The sequence below is a fragment of the Micropterus dolomieu genome, linkage group LG21 (genome assembly GCF_021292245.1).
Source record: "Micropterus dolomieu isolate WLL.071019.BEF.003 ecotype Adirondacks linkage group LG21, ASM2129224v1, whole genome shotgun sequence".
Taxonomy (NCBI): domain Eukaryota; kingdom Metazoa; phylum Chordata; class Actinopteri; order Centrarchiformes; family Centrarchidae; genus Micropterus; species Micropterus dolomieu.
This window is the reverse complement of record NC_060170.1, coordinates 11,010,597-11,028,969: the sequence shown is the minus strand read 5'-3', so window position 1 is coordinate 11,028,969 and position 18,373 is coordinate 11,010,597. Positions and strand designations below refer to the sequence as shown.

Sequence of the window (18,373 nt, the reverse complement as noted above, 5' to 3'; positions counted from 1 at the left end):
CATACCACAGTGGGGAATTTAGTGTTTTCTTATTTTGCAGGATGTCAGGATTATTCCAGATTGGGGTAAATCTGCATGGGATAGGTGAAGACACAGATATTTTGAGAAGTTCCTACCAAGCTGCCAAGGAAGTGCTTATGTTAATGCTTTTAAAGCAGGTATGACGTTTGATGCTGGAACTGATGAATGGCATATCGGAAATGTCAGTATCTTGCCCAAAGACACTTCGACATGTAGCCTGGAGGGGCCAGGGATTGAACCTCCTGAGCCACAGTCGCCCCTTAAAAATGTAGTCTACAGTGTTCTTACTGAACATCCAATCTTCACTGACTGGAAGTCTGTATAAGTCAATCTTTCCTACTGCTTGTGATTAATGTAATAGAACACAACAAATAAGTTTTCTTTTTCTGCTTTATCATTTCCTGCCTACAAAGATAAGGAAATATTGGCTAACATCATCACTGTCATAATTCTTCCAAGTCAGAAATATCTTCACATTAACTCATCGCAGTGCAAGAAAAGAGCCAGAAGCCCTATGTTGTTGGGCAGCAATTGCACATTTCCCGCCATGAAACAATGTCCCCACCCAGTGCGCCAGTTTGTGGGAATCATCCTGAGATGGATCTCTGTTGTGGGCTGACAATGACAGCACATATGACTCACACTCAAAAACAGCCATTAACGGTAATTGAGGAGGAGAATGATATGGAGCACAGGGGACCAAAGCCATGGTAGCAGCTCAAAAGAGTCTTCTGAACAACAATAATACAAGTTCTCTCCATTGGGTTGAAATGGCATTGGATTCAGATCTTAAATATATACTAGGGAATGGCCCGGGAACATTTCAGGAAACCCTGTTTTGTTGACACAGAATAAATAAAATTATTTGAATGTTTTCTTTACATTTGGAAATTGGTGTGTTTTCTATTGACAGTTGTCTGAGCCTGGTCTTCAAAGGATTTTAGAAGGTGGTCACCACATTAAATCTGCTTCAATCCAATTGCTCTTTCTGAGCACAAACAACTCCAGGGGGTTGTAACTTTGTGGGGTATATTGAGGCCAGACTTGTTTTTACACTGTACCTCTTTTTCCCATGTCAAACTCGACAAGATTGCAAACATCATTTTCGTTTCATCCGTTCAGGGAATGCAATGTGAGAACCACAATCCGCTATATGCAAAGTGTAAACTGTTGATGAGAAACACACTTTGAGGATGCAAACTTTGGTATGGCAACATTGTTTACAAGACTTGAACAAAAAGAACGATGAAAAGCATCTTAACGTCATATTTCATTTCAGCAGTTTTGTGGCCAAGTTAAAAAACAGAAACACAGTTCTATCGTGTCACATATATACAGTGACACAATCCATGAACCGAGTTTCAAGCCACAGAATGCAGGAACAAATTTATGTTTGCAGGTTTATGGTTTCAAGCTATAAACAAAGCGATCCCCTGCACAGTCACTGCTCATTTACCATGTTTTGCTGATGTTTGGCAGATCTCCCACTATACCTCAGTCCCACTGAAACTAGTCAGGGGAAACTGTGTCTTCCATGCAATCTTATAATTCAGAAAGCATGACAAATCCGTGCCTGCAAATCATACTGAAACAAGCAAGTTGCTGTCTGCATCCAGAGAATAACATTATACTGCACAGTAAGACACTACACTACAGACAGAGTAGCAGCAAGAGATTACTGCAGGTTGTGAAAGTAAAAATAAAAATAACGTGGCGATAATAAAAGATATTCTCCTCCTTTTTAAATTCATCTCTTCAGACTCAGCTCACAGACAAGGCACAGACCTGCCAAGGAGATGAACAGTGTAAACTGCCACATGGCTTGTGGTGGGCTAACATGATCACTGTTTGCACACTGCTGCAGCCTAGGCAGTAGTGCCTTTCAGCCAGCGTCTAGGGAATAAATGTTTCAGATTTGTATGCTTGGGGTTTTAATCTGAGATTTTCATTCAAAAGTATTAATCGCACTTGGAGTTCAAGCTATTGCATTGAAAATATGCAGTATATATGGGTGACATAGGTTAATTCCTTAGAGGTCAAGATGATGCCTTCAAATTCCTTGTTTTGTCTGTCCAAAAGTCCAAAATCCAAAGATGGAAAATTTACAATTTTATATATTCTGGCTTGAAAAAAATGATTGCAACTATAAACTGATAAATGATTGGCTATTAGTAGTTGCCTGTTCATTTTTGGTTGACTAATCCACTAAGTATTTCAGCACTATAATTTAGTTTTGAATTAATTTATTGAAAACTGAAAAACTCATAAAAACTTAAGAGTTGAGTGTGAGCAAAGAAAAAAAACAAACATTTTAAATGCCTTCATAGTATACGGAATTGTTTATATGGACAGTCAGAGTACAGTGAAGTATGTACAGCATGTTGATGAAAATCATCCTCTTCCCTTTTACAAAAAAACAAGAAATCAACCTTATGATGCTGTGGCTGCTGTGCCTTCTCAATTACCGCAGGGCTGAGCGGGGACGGGGATATGAATACTTATGAGATATCTGACCTTGTGGATTCAGAGACGCTGAGCAACAGACAACAAATGATGAAACACAGCGTTGAGAATTCACAATATGTCTGAGAGAGAAAAATAAAGGACCTTCAGTGCCCCCGTGATATGAATCAGGTATATGCACAGATACACACAGAGTTTGTCTAGACAGTAAACAATACCTGCTATGGGCCTACAAAATGTGGGCTAACTACATACAAAGTCTTGAAAGTGAGCAAATGTGTACATAAACAATTGTGAGTTGAGCCATCAATAGGCCATAAACTGAGCAGACTAACATTCGACCAGATCAAATGATCGTGAAAAAGCACTGCTTGTTGCAATCACTGAATATTAAGGTGTTCTTAATTAAGACACTAATGTCAGTAAATGTAAAAGATGAGACAGAGGCAAGTCTGAGCTAGTAACAACTGAATGATAAACTGTATGTACACTGTGTATGTGGTGCCTGTGTACTAGCTCACTACTGACGGGGCTTGAGACTGTATGCACACCCACACGCACACACAGACAAACAAATCCTTCGATGAAACTCCATGTACACAGAGCAAAGATTTAATTCCTCCTTTATCAAATCTGTGCATCGGACAAGTTCCACAGATAAGGAGAAAACGGGGGGAAAACACAAGCCAAGCGTGGAGGAATATGTGCCTTTTGAAGTTGGCTTTCTTCTTGGAACTATCTTTGGCGTAGCGCAGCTAGTTAAGCAGATCATTAAGCGTAATGGTTGGGGAGGATTGCAAAGCTTTATCTCTGATGTTCAAAGTTCTTGATGATCTGGGGGATTCTGGAGCTGGATTTGATGGGAATTCCCATGTCTGCTGGAACAGTTCACTTGTGCTAACAGACAGGTGCTATCATAAATCTAGAGTCAAGGAATTACTCACTCACTAAGACTTAAGGTATATGGGGATAAAGTTATCCTTTGATAGATTATATCAAGCGATTTAAGGTTCTCCCTTGGATAGACGCCATTATTGTTAGTGTCTGGCTTGACAATAAATTAATAACATTAAGAAATATATTTAAAATGATGGAAAATAAACAATTATTTTATGTTAAACCTGTCTTAAAATGCATGAGATCCAAAATCCTAACCGATCTATTGCCTTTGCCTGCTCAGTATTGAGTAAATAAAAGACCACACAACAACAGAACAGCTGTACATAGGAGAGATATGGAGAGCAGTGAAGCGGGGTCACGTTATTTGTGTCTGTAGGGAATGAACTTCTTCAAAGGGAAACAAACAACCGGGACAGAGCACAACTTCATCTTTGCTTGCTGTAAAGAAGTGCCATGGTGCACATCTTTATTCATGAGTTCAACAGTTGATCTCTGCATAAAAGATTTTGAAAATGGTTTGTATTCCTTTCAGCTGAGAAATCAGGAGGGGAATGTTGTTTGAGGATTATCACCACTAAAATGAATTCTCGGGATGAGAATGAGCTTTGAAAATGTTTCCCCTCTAGGCAAATAAAAGGCGACCGCCAACAATTCTTTTATTTATTTTCTCCTCTCACTTCTCCTTTGTCAGTGGCCTCCCCTGTTTTGCATTTGAATCATTCCAAATCGAGAAATCGCTTCCACCCAGTTCTTGTGTTTATGAAAACACAAGTTTCCAAGAGCCTGCAATGAATTTATATTTGGTGCAAGCTGTGTAGTGCATCTCACTCTCCTGGCAATGTGCCCCTCCACAAGCTTTCCATGGAGGTTTGTCCCCCTTATTTCCACTGTGCCGCCTGATTGATTTGCTCTTTAATGGCTTCCTGTGTTGGGCATGGTCTAGGACGAACATCTGTAAGGGTGGATTGGGCATGCTGGGTCTGTTTTGCTCTGCTACGCTCATCTGTGGTGTAGTAAAGTGAGGTATCTGCCTTTTCTGTGGCCTGGGAGAATGACGTGCTCCATTATAAAAAGAACTGACTCCAATGAAAAACGAGGCTTGGGTCCTAACGGCCGCTGGTCGCTGAGTGGTTTACATTCCCTCAGGGGATGACGTTCAGCCTCTCAGAAGGGGGAACACAAGAAGCTGGCCTGTGAATGATAAAGTTATACTGAGTGTTAATGTCAAGTGTTTGAAGAGCCATATTTGTGAGTCCTCACAGGAGCTGAGGTTCAGATGTGGGTTGTATAGTGGACTACAGTGCAAGTTCTGCATGCTTACTGCCAATAGTTACAGCTCTGAAAATGTTGGTAACATTGCTTAAGATCAGAGTAAATTAAGCTTTTGGAAATTGGAAAAGGACAACCTAAAGACTAAATTTGTTGAAAAATACAATTCAGGAAGTTCAATAATGGAGGAATATATGAGACAAAAAGTTGTGATGTGAAATTAAAAAATCTTTTACATAAAGGTTTAAAAAGAGTTTCTTCTATCTTTAAAATGTAAGATAAATAACTAAATAACTTATTTTCTTGTTTTTTATTATATCGGTGCTATGTTGCATATACATGAATGTATTTGTCTATATTTATGCTTTATATTGATATGTAACAGAAGAACAATTCGCACATCTGTATCATGAGACAGGTGCTTAAGAGAGTGGATCCAAAGTTGCAAACAAACTCTCGCACACTATCTATCGTGCAATAATGTGTGCTTCAGTGCTAGACCATTTGCCTGATGTGAGAGCCTGCATGCTACTTTGTATATTGATATGTGCAAGAGATGTTTTGTTATCTGTCTTTGACTGGATTTTGACTTTATGTCACAAGATAATGACTAGTTGTGAAACATGATTATTATTATTTTTTATTTGCTTATTTGTCTGACGATTGTGCTATGTTTGGGAGAAAGGGAATTGAAAAATAAAGTACAACAAAGGTATAGCAAAAAAAAATCAAGCTTGTGTTTTTATCTACCTTAGGATTAGCTGACATTGCTAAAAATCTTCTCCCCAACGTTAAGTGTTCACGTTGCCAGTGACAAACCCAAACACAAAACTCTGTTTGGGCAAACACCTTAATCCTGAAATCCATCTATATTTCAACCTACGCCTTCAAATTAGGAGCTAACATCAGAAGGCGCTGCTCAACCATGAGGTATTAGGAGGTATGGGACAAAGCACACCTGCAAAGCTGGAGTTGACATGAAACAAAAAAACACCCCCAAAACAAAAGCTTCATCCAAAAAGCCACTTCAGAAGTCTTTCTTCATAATCCAGGGATGTAGAGCAGATCTGAGAAATGGGAAAAGTCCCACGTGAAAGCAACTGGCTTCCACAGAGCACATTAGCATTTACTCGTGTTTGAATTTGATTGAACTAATTATGTCGGGTCGTTGGGATGATAAGCGACCGTAAACATTCGGGGTTAGAACAGGCCCCCAAAAGAGATGAAAACCCTCTACTTTCATCCACACGCAATTAATCAGCATCTGACACTGCAAACAGACGCAGTAGCTTGCTCCATTGCATCTCTTGTGAGTGCTGACTGACACATGAAAGCAGGGAAATTTGCACCCAGTTAGGAGATTATATAGTGAGTGAGTCAAATCTGAGCAGATACTGTGGAAAGACCTCAAAAAGCAGCACGCAGGGAGGATTACTTTTCCTTTGTGATGGTATCATGACCTGTTTCATTACCAGGTTACAACATATTTGAAGTTGGTGAATGTGAACTTATTAATGCTCATAAATGAAAAATCATGTACTTTTATGTGAAAAACATTAGGGTCCCAAGAGTCCCGGAGGCGTGACAGAGCAGCAACAACACTCACTGTCTGCAGGAGCTGGTAATGGATAGTGCATTGCACAACTGATAGTTAGGAAATAGTGTTCACATGCGACAAAAAACTTCAAAGCCTTCCATGTCCAGCAGGCCAGGTTATTTCAATTAGTCTCCAACAAGAACCCTTCTTCTACCCCAGCTGGACCCCCACCTATCACTCCCAGGGATCAGCCACACGGGACCCTGTCACTCTGTTTCCTTTTGCCCCCCAAAGGTTTTGTTTTGGAAAAGGAGAAGTGAGACAGGTTCAAAGTAGAGGAGAAGACCGCGAGGTAACGTGAGATGAGGGTCTGTCCGACGGAGCATGTGGCCGTGCCAGACAATGCACGCCTGCGGGCTTGACAAGGGGATGGTTCTTTATTTCTGAGCTCAGTAGTGTGCACACGTGAAGATAGATCGACACAGAACACAGCACTAGATAACGATCCAGTTCAAAATTTAAAAAAATACGCAGTATCTAAACTTTGTAATATTATTTATTGATTCCGAGATAGATAGACAGACAGAAGGACAGATAAAGAACCCAGAGAAGTCACAAGAACATGATGCATTCAATCCATCAGTGTCTTCACATACAGACATGTAACTACAAAGAAAACTCAGAAAGCAAGTGTTGATACAGATATATAGTGAAACCCTTCGTTTAACTGAAGGCTGCGAGCCCACACAAAGGCTGTGTTTGAGTTCAAAGTCTTTCAACCAAAAAATGATCAGGTTCGCTTCACATTTGACATGAGTATTAACACATCTGGTCCTATTTTAAACTGAACAGGAGAAGGGAGTGCTGACTGTAATGATGATATCTCTAGTATTTATACAATTCTCTCTCTAGCGAAGATCGGACGTTCAGCCATGCAAAGCAGGAATATAAAAACAATCATGGCATTTTTCCTTTGCTTCAGTACCCTCAATCCTCACCCCATGCGCCATTTACCACGACCTGGAGGGTTTCCAAACTAAATAAGAGGTAAAACAATGAAGCCAAACAGCATGCTGAAAGCCTAACTAGCGGCTGGGGTTTTCCTGATAAGGTCAACAGGTCAGGAGAAGACCATCATCCTAACGAACAACAAGACTATGTGTGATTTCCAAATGCTCAGCTCTAAACATATTTTTTGCTATAGATCACATAGCTGAAGGTTTCAATGTGCAGCGGTGTGATCCATAATCCGAAAGGACTTTTAGGTTTAGCAAGTTTATTCTTGGGTCACCATCTGGTCCGGTTTCTTTTTTCTCTCTCTGAAAATACAAAAGAGATGAGAGTCACTGAAACAAGACTTAACATTAAAAAACTAACCAACTAGAGCCAACTAACAAGATGCATGCAAGTTATTTTGGCGAAATCGCCATCCAGACGGCATGTCCTGCTGCTCCATGGCAGTTGAATAAGCAAAGTAATGGGGAACACTTGTTTAATCAAAACTGACTGCAGGAAAATTATCTGGTGACCTCGCATCAGGACAAGGATTATTTTCAACTTGGTCCTTAATAACCCCACTTTATTGCTCTTATTAATAGTGTTTTATTAACTGCACCAATAAAATGTAGTCGCTCATTAGGGACACTTGCAAAACAGGGAAATAAATGTTGAAGGGTAAATGTAATAAGCCCTGCCATGGTATTTTGAACTTGTAATGCATTTATTAGTTTTTGACATTATATCCATTACTTTACAGTGAAGATTACATAAAGAAGGTTTTTGTACCAAAAAGATTACCTTTGGAAGACACCCAGTTGATTTTTCTATCTCAGACTGCTGAGGCCTCATATTAGCTTAGCGTATTAACTACTACAATTAACTTATTGACTTTAACTTTAACTAAGACATTTTTACATGGAACAAGGAGAATGTATTTTGTCCTCCATCTCTTTGATTAGCAGCACGTTAGGAAGGGATCTCTTAAGGGCCAGTATGAACAGAAGGGATTTTAACTGCAAGCAAAAACTGTTTCAGTGTACATATGGGTCCATCAGTGAACTTGTACAATGGAAAAAAGTAAAGATAAACTTGACCATTTTGAGAAGTTGATCAAAGAGGCTTTGAGGTAATGTCACATTACAGGTGATTCTGTCTTTGCTTGCCTACCTTTGTATAGCCAAACTGATTTTATGCATAGAGAGCTAGATGTATTTAACACTATTGCAGATTCCAGTCCCATTCTTACGGTGAATGTAGCCTAACTGACTTTCAGAAAGAGACAATCAAGTAGTTTACAACTGTGTTATTAATTTAATTACAGGTAAAGAATTATTGGTAATTAATATTATTAAAAATAATACCACGCATACCAGTGATGAAGGTCACATGGTCGGCCTGCAGCATTTCAGCCACTAGCTAAAATGCCTTCTGGAACAACAACTTTTATAACAAAGGAGGAGGGGGACATTTTTACTACCCACCTCCCCTTGTAATATAAATCATTTCCAAATGGAACAAAATTAACACATAAAACACTGAGCTTTAATGCTAAAAAGGTCAAACTTGATCAAACTTCATAATTTATTTGTGTGAATTGTTTTTCCCAGTTCCATCATATTTAATTTCAGATCCAAATGTGAGATATGTCAGCAGAATTTCCTGGCATGTGGTGTTGAGACAGTTTACCTCACTTTGCTAAAACGTCTTCCTTCCTCACTTGTTCGATCCATTTTGAACCCCTTGCCAGGTTCAGACAAAGCCCCCCTCTATCTTTTTGATGTGTCATATAATAGCAGAAGTGGAGTAGACATGGTGGTACACACACACACACACACACACGCACAAAAGACTCACATCTTATGGTGTAATGACTTTCTTACTCCTGTGGTGAGCTGCCAGCAGACCTGTTGAAACCTGCTGAGTAACCCTAGATGTGGAAAGTACCCATGCAAGTCTGAGACTCAGGGAACTGAGGAGCAGGAGGCCTTCACTATCTACCTGTCGCACACAAATACACACACACACACACACACAGACACACACGCGCGCACACACGCTATTTTTCTCCAGACACGCAACCCAGACATGATCTGAAATACAGTAAGAGTCCTGCTACTTCCATCCTGCTATGCTTCTGATGTTGGGAGGAATCAATGTGTCTGCACTTGCTGGTAGTGGAGTGTGTGTGTGTGTGTTTATGCATGTCAGTGTGATCGCTCACACTTAAGGAATGCATAAGATGTCTCTTTACACATTTAGGTTTCTGAACGCACAGCATGTTTCCTGGCTGTGTGTCCCGGGTCTCCTATACTACCATGTGTACTAGCATGTATGTGAGATCACCTCCCTCACATCTGCAGACCTTTTGACACTACTTGTCTCTTTTTACACCTGGTCTCCCATGATCAAGGCTTCAAGAGAGGGCAGGTGTGCTCGCTCTTTGCCCTCTTGACTTGAAAAACAGAGCAGTTTCATCACCCGCCTGTCTCAAGCGCTGCTAGGAGTGGGAGGTAGCTCTTGACTCCTGACATCCATCTTCCCCTGTTGGGAGTTATGGTGGGGGGAAAACCCAAATGAAGTCTATGAGCCCATAAAACAGGCCTTTAATTTGCTTGTATATGCCCAGGAGCTAGCAATACTGTTGGCTCTCGTTTCTCTGGACTGCAGTCATAAGTATGATCCCACAGGGTATATGGGTTTATTTGGTTTGATCAGATCAGAAAGAAATTTTATGAGTAACGGTTAGGAGGTAGGGACATGATGGATATCAGGCAGGTGGGATTCATTGCTTTTATTTTTTTTTTTGCACAGCAAAAAAGGTTTGACTATTGGGAGGAAATGGGAGGAGAAGAAGACCTCTAGCTATGCACCTATGTAATCTATGTATTCAAAGACAGAATAAAAGACATATGGACGGTTAAAGGAGACCTATTATACTGTTTTTCTATCCTATGTCCTGTATGACAGCTTTGCATGATACAAAGTTCAAAAAAATATTTATTTTCTTATGATGACTCTTCATGTAGGCCTTCTTTTAAGCCTCTTTCTGATACAAGCTATAGATGCTCTTGTCTAGCCAGAGCCCTTTAAAGAGAGAGTTGCGTCAGCAGGGGTCCAAAATGCTTGATCGTCACGTTGTTCATTGAGACCACAGATAGTTTACGGAAGTCCTAAAGGTGGGCAATTGAAAATGAGCGAGAGAAACGACAAAACGATGATTTTGATCGATTTTTGGTAATTTATTCAATAAATGTGTTGATTTACAATATTTGTACAGCACACTGACACGTGTATGCAGTTACATTACTATTTTTTTAAAAAAAGGAGGATATACATTTTTGACAATAACAGCTACAATCACCTACCTTTTTGACATTTTTTGGCTAACCTTACATTGGAAAGTGTGTTCCTCTTGAAAACACATTTTAAAATTGAGATCAGATTTACCTTTCTAACATTTCTTTTAGTAATCCCATGGCACCAGGGTTAATTGATGTTAATGACTAATGTAATCTTTATGGCTTTAGATAAAACAGACAGGTCACTATCAATGATTGTCATGTATTAATGTAATAAATCTCCAATAAACTCAGAAAACAGCATTTTAAGTGGTTTGTGCCTGCGTACTGTCTCACAACAGTCTACAGCATGGTTTATTGTGCTGTGTGGAGATGCTGCTGCAGTCGGTCAGAAAAAGGAGTACGAATGTATGGTTTCCCAGCTGACATAGAGAGGAAGAAAAAATGGTTGACTCAGGTCAACAGGAGCAACCTTACAATCACTAAAGAGGCTAACAACAAAGAAATATGTGAAGTACTTTTTCCACAAAAGAAAGAACACATCACTGGCTCAATGTCTGGTTTATTAAAAACATCACTGCAGATAATCTTCAAGCTCCACCGAATTCTTTTGCTGAGAGAGGGAGAACGAGAGAGAGAGGGGGTAAGGTAAACCTACACATCTGTAAATATTCATCCAGGTCATGGTTATCCAAGAAAAGTTGAATCGGGAACAACTGGACTTGGTTGTAGATGACGTTTCAGAAGAACCTTTCTTGTAAACAACTACAAGTTTGATTGAGAAAGTTAATGCGTTGTTAAGTTTTGGAACTTCATTAACAGCTTTTGCTGCTGATGTTGACATCAGTTACTAGATAGTTTGTTAGCAGGGACTTATAACTGTGATATGAATATTTATAAAGTAATTATGTAATTAGAGTAAACATATCTAGTAAGAATTGAGTGTTCACCAATATGGTGCATTCAGTCACTATGATGTATTAATGTGGGTAAATAAACCTGAATTGTTGTGTGGAAAATAACCTCATAAGCTAAGAAGGGAAGAAAGAAGGGATGCAGACACTGAGAGAAGGGAAAGAAAATAATACATTTTAAGTATGATTTCTTATAAATGGTATATTATAATAGGCATTTTGTTTTCTATCTCACCCACCTCACTCATTTGTTAACCGTTAATGTCCCCAAAACTTCTAATTTAACATGCTTTAATGCACCTGTTATCTTGATTCAGTTGTGCTAATAATATATGATCTCATTTTTTACACGTCTTACCTTTTAAATGTGCATCCCGAATAGCATTTTCTATTGCAGCTCCGCTGCGCTGCTAGAATTTGATGCCAACTTCCAGGAACTATTCAGACGCTCCATGATCCGCCACTGCTGTGAAAAACTGGTCCACTGGAGTGAACGGAGATGACGCGACTCTCTCTTTAGAAGGGCTCTGCCTCTAGCTCCGTATTACGTAGAACGGAGCCGTTGGTAGAAAAAACATTTCAAAACAGAGCGTTCAGAACAGGAGGAAATCTGAGGTATTTCGCTTACAGGGATTTCTTTTAAATAACCTCATTATTTTAAGCTTTGGCCATGTTTAACAACCAACATTGTAACATTGAGATGAGTCATAAAATGTGGAAAAGCATATTAGGTCTCCTTTAAAAATCAAGCCATTATTTGTCATAAGTCAGTGTTTGTCTGACCAATGGAGACCTTTCTATTGGTGGGTTGTACTGAGGGACGGCACAATAGAGGGAGATAGCCCCAGGTCTTCAATTTTATTTTACCCCCTTTAATCGCACCTTTAAGTTACAATCCTTAAGATATTCATGAAATCAAACAGATAGAGAGCTAGATATCAAGGATCAAGGAAATGTATTTACCATATTACAAGGTAAGGTTATTTTTTTGTTTTTTTGTATAACAAAACAAAGTTAATCAATTCAAGCTACACTAAGTCTATATTAAAATATGGTAAAATATACAATAAAATAAACAAATAAGAAAATTTACAGTTATTTATATAGCTATATACATACTGGAGCTCGACCGATTGTCACACTGTGGGCGTGTCTGTTCTGTTTTGGTCAGTTGGTTGTTTTCAGTCAGTCATGTTATTTATAGTCTGTTTAGTATCTGTCTTATTGTTTTGGGTTCTGTCCTGTGTCCAGTATCAGTTATATACTCTGTCGTGTTTTGAGTTTCTCTGAGTTATTGTTTTGTCAGTTCAGTACCTGTTATTCAGTCGGTTTTGGTTCCATGTCTTTGTTCCCAGTCCTGTGCCTTAGTTCATGTCGTAGTATTTGCTTCTAGTTCTTTCTCTGCATCATTTTGGTTTAGTCTGCTCGGTACTCCGTGTTCTAGTTCTGTGTTCTCGTTTAGGTTTTGTCTGTTATGATCCCTGTGTTATAGTTGGTCGGTGTTTGTCTGTTTACATGGGTTTCTGTTATTGTCTGAGTTAGATTCTTGTCTGGTATTTTGTTACATGTGTTCTGTCTGTGTTGGTTATTTTGCCCCATGTCTGCCTGTCAAGTGTTCCGTCTGTTCTCTCCAGTATTCCTGCGCCTGCTTGTCGGTTCTGTGTTTTGAGTTCCTGTTGGATTCTTGTCTTTTGTCCTTGGTCTTTTGTACCCCGTATGTCTGTTTATATGTATTCATATTTCTGTTGGTATTTGTCTGTGTGCTTGTTGGTAGTTCTGTTAGTTTGGGCCTGTTTGGTATCTGTCTGTGTTCCTGTCAGTTCACCACCCTGCCTGTCTGTGTCTGTCTGCTGTCATTATTAGTATCACCTGTTTGTGCTCCCGCCCTCCTCGTTAGCCAGTGTTTAAATGTGTGTGACTTCTGTTCAGCTGTTGCTGGTTCGTTGTATGTTCATCCACTGCCGTGTGTCTTGCTTGCCTGCCTCTGCTACCAAGTTTGTTGGATTATCCTTTGTTCTGTCTTCCCCTGGATCATTTGTTTATGGACTGTTTTTGCAGACAACCTTGGTTTGGATGCTTTGTGGGCTTAAATAAACACCCAGAAACTGTACCTGCTCTGCCTCTGTGTCGTGCGTTTGGGTCCTAAAACCTGTTCCTGCCAGCACACAAGACAAACTGTGACACCGATGTATTTGTTGAGACTAATCTAAGGATTTTGTTAACATAATCCAGTCAAGAAAAGGTATTGTAGCCCACATACAGCTTCCAATATCGGCCTGTCAAAATAAAATCAAAATATTGACTTATAAATGTGCTCTTTTTAATATCGGCATCGGCCCCCAAAAACCCATATCAGTCAGGCTCTAATACATACACGTATTCAAAACTCCGCAGTGCATTTTTTGAATTTGAGTCTGAGGAGAATGTAAACAGCAGCAAAAAGATGATAATTCACATTGAAACGTCTGACATTTGGAAAACAGTGTCCGTCTTGACTGTGTTTGAGCACCAAGCATCATCGATGTAAAACACAGTGTCCATCTCATCTCATCTTGCGTGACAGCCTGGTACGCTGACCGCCCGCCGACTGCTTGATCCGGGATGTTGATGGGATATCGGGACAGTATCTTATTTCCTGTTGCTTGGCCAACCCCAGTCTCATTTAATCCAGACCGGACTATTAGCCAGCATGGCTCCTATAAGGAGATTTTGACCATGGCATCTGCATGCGCAGCCGCTGCCATGGTCAAAATCTCCCTGATCCAGTCGATTTGAACAAATTTGGCTTAGTCCTTTAAATCAAATCCAAGGAGACATCAGTCAATGATGTTTAAGCCATAAAGCAAAAAAAGAATTCAGCTATTCACAGCAGTTTTCCTTGTTAGTGGCAGAGTCCGCCAATCCCACACAGTGTTTATATTGCCTCCACACACATACAGGGAATTCACAAGAAACAATGCATGTATATGTAATCCAATGATATTGTTTGTCATTTTCTCTCTTTGATTTCAGCTACACGGCTTACTGTGCACCATATTAACTGTACTGCTGGTTGTACTGTTTATGCAATCACAACCCTGCTGCAGCTTTACATTATAAGCATTCAACTGGAAAAACTCAGGGTGGCGTTTATTGCAAAGCGGTCACAGGAAACGTAATGTATGCGCTAACCGCTTTCATTCATCAAAAATGCGTTTACAAAACAAGACAACAAGAAGGACCAGCGAGTTGTTAGATGAAGAGATGCAGGCGACTGGCTGCACTTCTCCAATTTCCCAGTAAGGTAACCACCTCCTTTCACTATGCCCTGATGTTGTGTGGAAAACTACTCGCACTGTGTCAATCATGAAATCAGATCGTGGTGGCACATGATGGAAACAGAACGATTATTGACTGTTTTCTTTATGAAAGCATTGTGAGTTTGTTTGTGTCCATTGTAATCAGACCCACCAGTTGCTCCTCTGTTGTATTTTTGACAAAGTTGCTGCTCAGACGTGTATTAACCCACATTTGCCGTTGCCATGGTAACCACCACAAGTGTTACTAAATGAACCCAGACTGAAATCTTAAGGAAAGCAAAATCCAATAGCCGGAGGAGGAAGTAAAACATGTAGTTAAGTCATATTTACAGTGTCGGCTGGGTGATGAAAACTTTTCTGAAATTAAGAGAAAGAAGCTATCAGCTGCTGCAATCAAGTTTAAAAGACAACTTAAACTGCTGACTTTGCTTCTTTTATATGTCTTGTTTCCTATATAGCAAAATCTTGAAGTGTATCAAGTATGAACCCACCTGTCTTGTTTCCTGTTGTTCAGTTTGATCATTACTCCCATGGTGACCAGTACTGAGAGGGAACCAACACCGCCAAGTACAAACCCCAGGATATCATCTGGGAAAATCATACCAACACAGAATTAGTGACTGCTCCCATCCCTCTAAACACTCTATCTATCCTCCATAGCTTTTAATATGGATCAATACAGAGTCAAAAGGTGAGCAGGGAATCATTGGTGTTAGAAGTAGAAGCATGGGGGAAAACGTAAGAGGAAAGATCAATCCACAGTCACAGTTCCTTTGAGCAAGGCATCCTGTGGAGCTCCTCAGTAGCCAACAGTAGAGGAATGCGATTGAAGCTTCCAGGTAAGGAAGGGTGTGACAGTCTGAGCATGTAGCTAGGTGTGGCTGAATCTACCATACATACTCAGTCTGTTTTACCTGGGTAAATAAAGGATTAAGGAACAAAACACTTGCTAGACCAACTGAGGGTGTTCTGGTAGCCATGTAGTCTATGGCAATCTAATCTAATCTCTTCTTGTCCATTTCTTACAATTTTGACATTCAAGTATGGTTGAAACAATATTTTCAACCAATCAATCGTTGGCAAAATTGATTTTGCCACACTGTTTGTGTTGTTGTCGTCATGTTAGCAAATTAGCACATTTTGAAGTATCGCATTAGAAAAGGTTGATGGAAACGTCAAAATTCAAAAAAAATCCTTAATATACAAGACAGTTTTTATGCTCGCTTGAGGTGGTTTTTACCTTTGTCTAAAAAGATTTAATGCGCTAAATGGGAGACGAAAACACTTTTTCCGAATAAGTTCTGACATAGCGAACTTGTAACTCACGACTGATCAGCTGTTTCTGCTGTCGGCATCTTGCCCGGTTGTGCAGAGTTCTGCATGCCTGCTGAGAATTTCATGCACCTTGTGGCTGTTACTCTCATTTGTGCTGAGAAAAGAGGTGGATGCAAATCTCGGCAGGTAACCTTCATCATCTGTTCTGCCGAATTATGCATTCACCTCTTAAAGGTCCTTTTCAGATACTTTGCTTTGCACACTGATCAAACAGAGTTATCAACGCATATTTTTGCTGAATCTCCATGAATGCTAGGCTACTTCTACTGAGTGAAATAAAATATTTACAACTCTAAACGAAATATATACTTTGAATCATTTATTACCATTGATGAACCCCAGAAAAGGATATTATAGCGTTTAAAAGCATTATTTGGAGATGCATGCAATTCTCGGCAGGCATGCAAAACTTGGCATAACACCGGAAATTCCCATAACGTGCAGAGACATGGCTGCTAGCAACTTGACCGCATGAAACACATTTCAGAGGACCTCTCTCCATTGTAAGATCAGTGGCCATCAGGTTCATGCGAGTTTTTGGTTTTGTTTCTAGTTTGGAACCAATACGTCTTGTTTATTACAGCCATGTGTAACGTCAACTACTGACATAACTACGCTTGTCGTTGCCTGGTTTATTCGCTCCACATATTTCGCAATGTCTTTTTTTTTTTGTTGCAACATTTCAAAAGTACGCTTAAAATTTGCATGACAATTACATGGAAACATGGCTAGTGTTACTGATGTACTTGTCCTGCAAATATAATTTTGGTGTGGTACTGATCAGTTGGAGCAGTAAAGTTTTTCAGATCAATCAAGTTGTTCTTTTAAATCAACGTATTTATTTGAACCGTTGTGCCAATCTCATCAACGCCTTTCGCCATTCTTCTGTAGCTATTTTTCATCAATATAGCTAGCTAGGTAGCTAGCAAGGTGATGTTCCAATTTTTAACCCCACCTACTAATCTCTGATTGGATGACCGTTTCTCCATCTGGCCGAAAGATTCGTCAACAAGCTCAACACAAGACAGAATTGAATCGCTGATCAAATCTGAGGTGATTCTGAGGTTTTAAGTGCTAGTGCCCAGGTAGCTATTCATTTATATATTTGGCTGTGTTAGGCCATACTGGGTAATGTTAGAAATTATTGAGCAGCACTGCTTTATGACAAATGTTATATCCATTTGACTTTTTCATCAACTTGCTAAAGACCTTGATTCGTCAGTTATTTTGAAACAAAAAAACACATTCCTGGGTATTTAATTTTTCCACGATTTCCAGATCATTTTCTTTATCATTATGTTTATCAAGATATAAATCTAGATGTGACAGAGCATTTTATCCACATCACCCAGTTCTACATGCAGTAAAAACAAGTGTATGAGGTGTTCTTCCCTGTTTAGATTTTACATGCAGGTCAAGCACAGCCATCCAACAAAAGGCCATTGTGTTCTGCCAGTATATCAGCAAAAGCATGAATCAGATGTTATAATTACCATGGGGATCAAACAAAACAAAAAAGATACACTGGCTTCAAACACACATAATGAGCACAATGCTTGATGGACTGATTCAGCCTCCATTTGCTGGATTTTTCCAGCAGTTGCCTTCACATTGTTGCTTTGGTACTGTTGTCATCAAATTAGAACATCTGAAAATGTTCCTTGGGAGCAAGTTCAGTGAACCATATTTGAAACTATTTACTGAGACAGGCAAGTAAACAGACATTATGAAGTACTGTCATCCTCAAACGCATGAATGCACGAACATATGTCAAGTGAGGTAGATGTTTGTCAGGTAGGTACTGCAGGTGCTGGTCCTTTAAAATGTCATCAGCCTTGGAACATCAAACAGAAACACACACACACGCATGCAGAGGCACAGTGAAATACATACTCACATGTACACATATTCCCTTAAGTTTCTAAACCAATCAGTTTCGCTACACATGGCCAGGCCTTGGATGCAGCAGCACTGGCATCAAACTGCTGCACGGTGAAGCCTTTCTGAATCAGTGCGACTGGAGTAAAATTGCACTGGGAGCATGTGGAAAACTGGCAGTCAATCAGTGTTATCATTCACCTTTTTCGTTTTTTTCCTGCTGGTAAAACCCAAAGTTATCTCATTACTCAACTGAACCCCTGCATTGATCAAATAATAAATCTCCAGACCAAACTGAGAGCAATAGCACTCAGTTTGGTCGATTACCAGTGAGAGGGGATTAACACGTGACAGACATCATGGGGTTGGACTGAAGTTGAAGGTGTTTTCTATACATTTTAAAGATGGTAGTGTATATCACCCATTTCTATCATCTGTAGATAAAAATATAAATTGGAT

General features: G+C 39.7%; 1 protein-coding gene and 1 long non-coding RNA gene across 6 annotated transcripts in view; both read right to left on the bottom strand.

Moving 5' to 3' along the window:
• Positions 1-3,893: 3,893 nt before the first annotated feature.
• The window catches only part of susd2 (sushi domain containing 2), a 34,461-nt gene continuing 19,981 nt past the window's right edge, over positions 3,894-18,373 (bottom strand). For 3 of the 5 annotated variants that reach the window (XM_046034961.1, XM_046034962.1, XM_046034958.1), the window contains 2 exons: positions 15,193-15,289; positions 3,894-4,575 (listed from right to left, as the gene is read on the bottom strand). In XM_046034961.1, the coding sequence (XP_045890917.1) occupies positions 4,527-4,575; positions 15,193-15,289 (146 nt within the window). In that variant the 3' untranslated portion in view covers positions 3,894-4,526. Of the gene's footprint in view, positions 4,576-6,728; positions 7,510-13,700; positions 15,059-15,192; positions 15,290-18,373 lie in introns of those variants that run through there. The other 2 variants (XM_046034959.1, XM_046034960.1) reach the window with 2 other exon arrangements.
• LOC123960294 lies at positions 11,035-12,074 on the bottom strand. Its single transcript, XR_006822498.1, has 2 exons — positions 11,761-12,074; positions 11,035-11,101 (listed from the first exon to the last, which is right to left on the bottom strand). It is a non-coding gene; the product is annotated as an uncharacterized LOC123960294 (long non-coding RNA).